At 43.3% G+C, this 6,935-nt stretch overlaps 1 protein-coding gene across 1 annotated transcript in view; it reads right to left on the bottom strand.

Annotated features, from left to right (window-relative positions):
• Positions 1-6,935, bottom strand: part of LOC111953063 (voltage-dependent calcium channel subunit alpha-2/delta-1-like) — a 123,105-nt gene that overhangs the window by 58,311 nt on the left and 57,859 nt on the right. The window contains 2 exon segments of the mRNA XM_070435223.1: positions 4,008-4,112; positions 4,489-4,647. Coding sequence (XP_070291324.1) covers positions 4,008-4,112; positions 4,489-4,647 — 264 coding nt within the window.

Here is a 6,935-nt window from a genome sequence, read left to right as displayed (position 1 = left end):
GAATCAATGGTGATTACATCACAGCCAGAGATAGTACAGTCGCTGTCGCCATTGAAATATCCCATGTTCCAGTGCCAATGATGTATTGCAGGGGGTTCCCAAACTTTTTTTGGGCCCACGGACCACATTTTGAATGAAAATGTTTTCGCAACCCAAACGGATATAAACCAACAAGCCAATGTTTACTTTTTTAAAATTGAGGCTAGTGAAAGTCTATTACAAATCAGTTCCGAGCAGTTACAGTGACTTTTGACACTACAATCTGGATAGGAATTATGGTTTAGAAGTGACCTAAACTGCATCAAAAAGGTATTAGAAAGTTCAGACGGTCATCAGAGTTTTGTATGATCTTCTGTGTAGAAAGAACATCAAACTCATTAACCACATTTCCATCAACAGTTTGTATGCGACCAAATACACAATATCACGGCACTTGTAATGGAAAAGGAAGTTTAGGTTACACTTTTATAAATGCCGACAGATCATTTTTTCGTTTCGACATCGTGAGCTCTTTTTTTGTCAGTATAAATTAAATTATGTCCAGAAATTGGCGGTGGAAACACCTTTATGCGCAAATATAAATGTAACCATCAAATGGAAGTAAACTTGGAGGCATGCGATGGATGGTGTTGGGTCTCCCACCACGACTCTGGAAACCATGCAGTTTATTCGGCTACAGATTAAAATTGTTCGATGAACTTACAGGGTGGTGAAAGTGCACAGTGATCTTGATGCTCAGTAGAGCTGAAAATGCGAATGGAAACACATTGAACGTTTAGATTTTTATTTGTGCATGAAAACCATATTGTGAAAATGTAGGCATTGTTGTGTGGGCATGTGCACCTACATCACAACACACTGGTTTGTTATCTGCACAACAAGTCCATTTGGTGGAAAACACCACTGGTGGGAAATGCATTCCTTAATGCAGCATTTTAGAATAATTCGGTTAAAATTGGTCACCAGATTGGATGGGGGCCCTAGCTAGTGTGATGCATGTTCCTTTTTCAGCAGTCCAGTCTGATTTTGTGCCTGGTCTTCAGTCCACTATGGTTCCTAACGAGTCCTGCGCAGCCTTGTTAGAAGGAAACAGAAACCATAACGTGTCTCAGAGTCTTATCTTTCAGGCGATGGGTTCATAATGATTTTGTAGCTTAAACGTTCAATCAGAAAGAGACACATTTGTCGGTAGAAACAGAACCGTTTCCGTTTTATTTACAACTCCATCTAGGGGCTACCGGAGGTTACGCGATGTAACCCGGGCTCTATTATTTCAACGTTTTCTCTCAAAAACCCCTTTTCAAATCAGGTAGCACCTAGTTTTGGGAAACGCTGATGTAGCCTATTTTATAGCCATTCAGCAACGAAGACGGATCGATCTATGCTTTCTCTCCCTTAATAGGCCTAGGCTTATTCTTTTATTTTTTTTTAACATGCTCAAAATAGTTTCAAACTATATTGTCTGTCGTTTAAGAGCTGTGAGGGGAAGAGATAAGCCCAGTGGAGTTGCCAGCAGAGAGCGTGAATTGGTGCTCAAGAAGGGAACAGTGACGTAAACAGAGAGTTTGTGCAAGTTAGAGGCTAATATAGCTATATATTACTAGGCCAAGCTAAGTGAATCTAAGGCGCCACCTGTTGCTATAGGCAAGACCCTAAAAGAAAGAACAAAAACTCTCCGCCTATTTAGATAAAGCACTCAATTAAAATACATAACGCTCACCACTACTTCATTAAAATGCTCAATGCTGATCATTAGGCTATAAGACAGGTTACGTGCCTTCTATTTTCTAATGTCTGTCAATTTTCATCTTCATGATAGCCTATATCACAGCTGCCTATACTCTCCCCTTAAAACGTCCTTGTCAATTTATAAAATAAGGCTACATTGAGAATTTTTGCATTTTATCCTACAGTGGAGGGGCTAGTTTTTGATATCCTACCAGAAAGGATTGAAGCTAAGGCAAGTTTTTTAAGTACGTTTTTTGGGGAAAGAAGAAAGTGTGATTTGCTTATGTGTCTGAGTGAGATATGCTTCAGGTGCTTTGATTGATGGCAGTCCTTTTAGTGTGTGTGTGTGTGTGCGTATAAGTTCGCTAACTTCTCTATGTCCATTCAAGAAAGTTTCTAAAAATAGGCCAAGCCTGTCTGGAGGGAAAAGCCAATCAGACCCTTGTTGTGAATGGTTTTAGTGTGTCCAAAACGAATCTGTATTTTTTTCGGCATATTGGACGGAAAGAATCAAAACGTTGCGTGAGAAAAGACTTAACAATTGAGACTGAAGTTGGAGAATTAAGGATGTTTCTGTGTGTTTAGTTGTGTGTGGTACTCACAGTGTAGCGCGGTGTGAGCTGTCTTGATGTTGCATCTAGTACACGTCAATCCCCATCACCCGAGGATCAACTGGTTCTGAATCTGAGAGGGAAAGATGCAGGGAGTCACATGTTCATTTACAATTGAATAGTAAGAGTTGTGTTGACTTAGAGGCTACATGCGGGATGGGTATTATTTTAAGAAAGAATTTGGTTGTGTGTGTGGCCTGCTTGCGTGTGTGGATTACCCTCTAAACCCGATTCATCTTTATACTTGTGTCTTGTTGAAGACAGGTAGGCGTTCCTGTGATGACCAACCTAAGCTTCCTGAACACACACAGACAAGAAAGCTAAATGTAAAGTCATCGGTATAGGTTTCAGAAACCTCCAGCGTGGAGGTAGATTTGGTGAGGTGCATTGTGGGATAGACAGTTGATGTGATACCAGAGCGTTCAAGGTAGACATTAGTCACTGGACCTGCTTGGCCAGCTGGTCCAGCTACGAACCATTGGAGTCTGCCCAGGACATCCAGGTACTCCTACACACACAAATACACTCCTTTGAATACAAATTTTAGTCATTTAGCACACGCTCTTATCCACAGAGCGACATACAGGGAGGCAAATTGGGTTAAATGCCTGTGCTTCAAGGGCACCATCGACAATTTTCACCCTAGTCAGCTTTCGGTTTACTGCCCAACACTCTTATCGGCTGATGCTAGCCTGCCGCTGATACACACGTTTTAAGACAAAGTCAACCACATTACCACACGGAATAAATTAAACACACCACACCAACCGACAAGTTCATGCAGAATGCTTATTATCACCTGAGTGTCTGATGCGATATGCTTCCAATAGAGAGGGAGATCTCATAGAAGTATCCTGGAGAAACCAGACATGGACTAAGACAGGACATTAGCTATCTACATAAGCAGGACCCAACATGGAAACTCAACCGATACACAGAACACCAGTGCTTAATGTTTAGCAACAAACAAACAACAACAACATGCGTATGTACCTTATAGCGAGGCCTCCACTGGACTGGACCTTTATCATAGTTGTGTTTGACCCACTGAGAAGGAAGATACGCACCTAGAACACAGAGCCGTGTGTATTGTTAAAGACAATCCACATTGAACTGAAGGTGTGTGATAGAAGTTAAAAAAACTAATTATTTAGGTACTGGTCTGAGAGGTTTTATTATGGGCCATTTAGAATATCAACTCTACTCTTGGGAAGGAACTACTGTTACAGTGTACACAGGATTGGTTTCGAAGGGCTGCAGTGATGGTGTTTCTACCAATGTGTTCTCTACCCTCCCTTCCTCCCTAGTCTCCTTTCATTGTGCTGAGCAGAAAAGAGGCAGCTTGCAGAGTTATCATCACACACTGCATATCGTGCTTAGAGAGGATGACTGACAGTAACGGAGACTGATCTGCCTGTGTCTGTTCTGTGTGTGTGTGTGTGTGTGTGTGTGTGTGTGTGTGTGTGTGTGTGTGTGTGTGTGGGTTAGTGTAGTGATTATCTGGCCTCCACCTGTATAAACCATAGGATCAGCACACATAATACTTCCTCAACATCCAACCAAGCCATCACTCTGTTTCCCTTCATCATTCAGACCTGCTTTCCATATTTACTACTATGGGTCGCCGACTAGGTGGATTATACATTGTAGTGTGTGTTGAAACTGTACCTTCTTGTCAGCGTTGTATTTCTGCAGTATGACCGACGCTCTCTCCTCTCCTCCATCAGTGAACAGCATGATGATCTTGTTACAGTTGGCTCTAGTGATGTTAGTCTGCACAGAGAAACCACGCCATATAGAGAACATGGGTTGCCAATCCTAACACCCCTGATTGTGCTTAGGAAGGTACTACTGAGTAGCTGATTACTAAAATCAGGGTAGTAAAAGACTGGAGTAAAATCCTACACACCCAGGAGCTTGTTGCTCACTGGGCTAGAAATTAGAGATATACCCGCTATAACCAGCAGAGGGCAGTGTCTCATCATAATCTACCATAAGAGAAAGAGCAGAGCTCACAGGTGACACTTTGTACATTTTACATGAAGTATGTTCCTGAAACTTCAATGTAAATCTGCTGGAGCAAGGGTTGTCATTATACATACGTGTAACAACTGTGTTATACTTCTAAACAGAGCATAGGGGCTCTTACTGCATAGAGCTGTTCGAAGGCAAACTCAAATCCCTTGGTGTAGTTGGTGATGCCTTTAGCAGAGATGTTCTGAACAGCATCCTTCAGGATCTTCTTATTCCTCACGTTGGCCTGGACCAGGTGGTCAAAACACGCTGTGTTATTCACCCTGGTGTTGAACTGGTAGAGGGAGACAGATAGGGGTTAGACAAACGCACGCACACAGACACACATACTGATTACCCACACACACACCTGGCCTTGACTATTATCATGCAGTGGTAAACAGACACATTCATCAAGTGTTGCTAATTAGTTTGCATCCTATCAGGATCATGAGCTGGTACCATGGAAATGAGACTCCCTCTACCAACTCACTCTCATTAGAGTGGAAATATCACGCATGCACAAATGCACACACACACATTTACACACACACGGCGGCAGGTAGCCTAGCGGTTAAGAGCATTGAGCCAGTAACCAAAATGTTGCTGGTTCGAATCCCAAAGCCAGCAATGTGGAAAAATAGAAAAATATGCCATTTTGTCCATGAGCAAGGCAGTTAACCCCCAACTGCTCCCAGGCCTGGTGATGTTGATTAACCCCCTAAGGTTGATGCCCTAGCCCCTGTGAAAAACTATTCAGCATCATATAAAAATCGATCAGCTTAAGCTAGAGATACACTGTGTCTGTTTTCTTGCATTGGATGAGTCTCAATCCGCTGAATCCGCCTATGTAACACTTCCATATCTGCGGTGAAATGCGACAGAGCTATAGCGGTGTTTGTCAGACCATGAGACAACCCGAAAATCGGTCTTCTCACAAAATCGTCTGTAGTGTCCAACCAGTTTGGCCTACAAACTATTACCCCTCTAAGGTAAGATGAGACTCTCACGAACATGACAGTGTTCTACGATTTGCTTTAAGACCCCCACAAGCGTTGTGGGACTCATCTGATGTCGACACAGGTGACCTACCAGCTTGGGCTTCACACTAATATGACCCATCTGTGTAAAGGTGAGACTCTTGTTTTGCTTGAGAAGGCCCACAGGCCTCAAAAGACTCGTCTGAGGGTCCACCGGTACCAGTCAAAAACATTTATGGAAGTACAGAGTATTCGAAAAGTATTCAGACCGCATGAACTTTTCCACATTTTGTTAAGTTACAGCCTTATTCTAAAATGGATGAAATTGTTTTCCCCCTCATCAATCTACACACAATACCAGATAATGACAAAGTAAAAACAGGTTTTTAGAAATTTTAGCAAATTTTAGCAAAACAAATTTGAAATATCACAATTACATCAGTATTCAGCCCCTTCACTCAGTACTTTGTTGAAGCACCTTTGGCAACATTTACAGTCTCGAGTCTTCTTGTGTATGACACTAAAAGCTTGGCACACCTGTATTATGGGAGTTTCTCCCTTTCTTCTCTGCAGATCCTCTCAAGCTCTGTCAGGTTGGATGGACAGCGTTGCTGGACAGCTATTTTCAGGTCTCTCCAGAGATGTTCGATTGGGTTCAGAGACTTGTTCCGAACCCACTACTGCGTTGTCTAGGCTGTGTACTTTGCTCCGTTCATCTTTCCTTCGATCCTGACTAGTCTCCCAGTCCCTGCCTCCAAAAAACATTTCCACAGCATGATGATGTGGTAATGTTTTCACCGTAGGGATGGTGCCAGATTTCCTCCAGACATGACACTTTGAATTCAGGTCAAAGAGTTCAATCTTGGTTTCATCTGACCAGAGAATGTTGTTTCTCATGGTCTGAGAGTCTTAAGGTGCCTTTTGGCAAACTCCAAACGGGCTGTCATCTGCCCTTTACTGAGGAGTGAGTTCTGTCTGGCCAATCTACCTTAAACGCCTGATAGGTGGAGTGCTGCAGAGATGGTTGTCCTTCTGGAAGGTTTTTCCATCTCCACAGAGGAACTCTGGATCTCTGTCAGAGTGACCATTAGATTCTTGGGGTCACCTCCCTGACCTAGACCAACTCTAGGAAGAGTCTTTGTGGTTCTAAACTTCTTCCATTTAAGAATGATGGAGTCCACTGTGTTCTTTGGGACCTTCAACGCTGCAGACTTTGTTGGTACCCTTCCCCAGATCTGTGCCTCGACACAATCCTGTCTCGGAGCATTCTGACTGGTTGCATCACTGCCTGGTATGGCAATTTCTCGGCCTCTGACCACAAGGCACTACAGAGGGTAGTGCGTACGGCCCAGTTCATCACTGGGGCTAAGCTGCCTGCCATCCAGGACCTCTACACCAGGCAGTGTCAGAGGAAGGCCCTAAAAATTGTCAAAGACCCCAGCCACCCCAGTTATAGACTGTTCTCTCTACTATCGCATGGCAAGCGGTACCGGAGTGCCAAGTCTAGGACAAAAAAGCTTCTCAACAGTTTTTACCCCCAAGCCATAAGACTCCTGAACAGGTAATCAAATGGCTACCCGGACTATTTGCATTGTGTGCCCCC

The sequence above is a fragment of the Salvelinus sp. IW2-2015 genome, linkage group LG26 (assembly GCF_002910315.2).
Source record: "Salvelinus sp. IW2-2015 linkage group LG26, ASM291031v2, whole genome shotgun sequence".
Taxonomy (NCBI): Eukaryota; Metazoa; Chordata; class Actinopteri; order Salmoniformes; family Salmonidae; genus Salvelinus; species Salvelinus sp. IW2-2015.
Note: the sequence above shows the minus strand (reverse complement) of the source record. Positions and strands in the feature narration are given on the sequence as shown.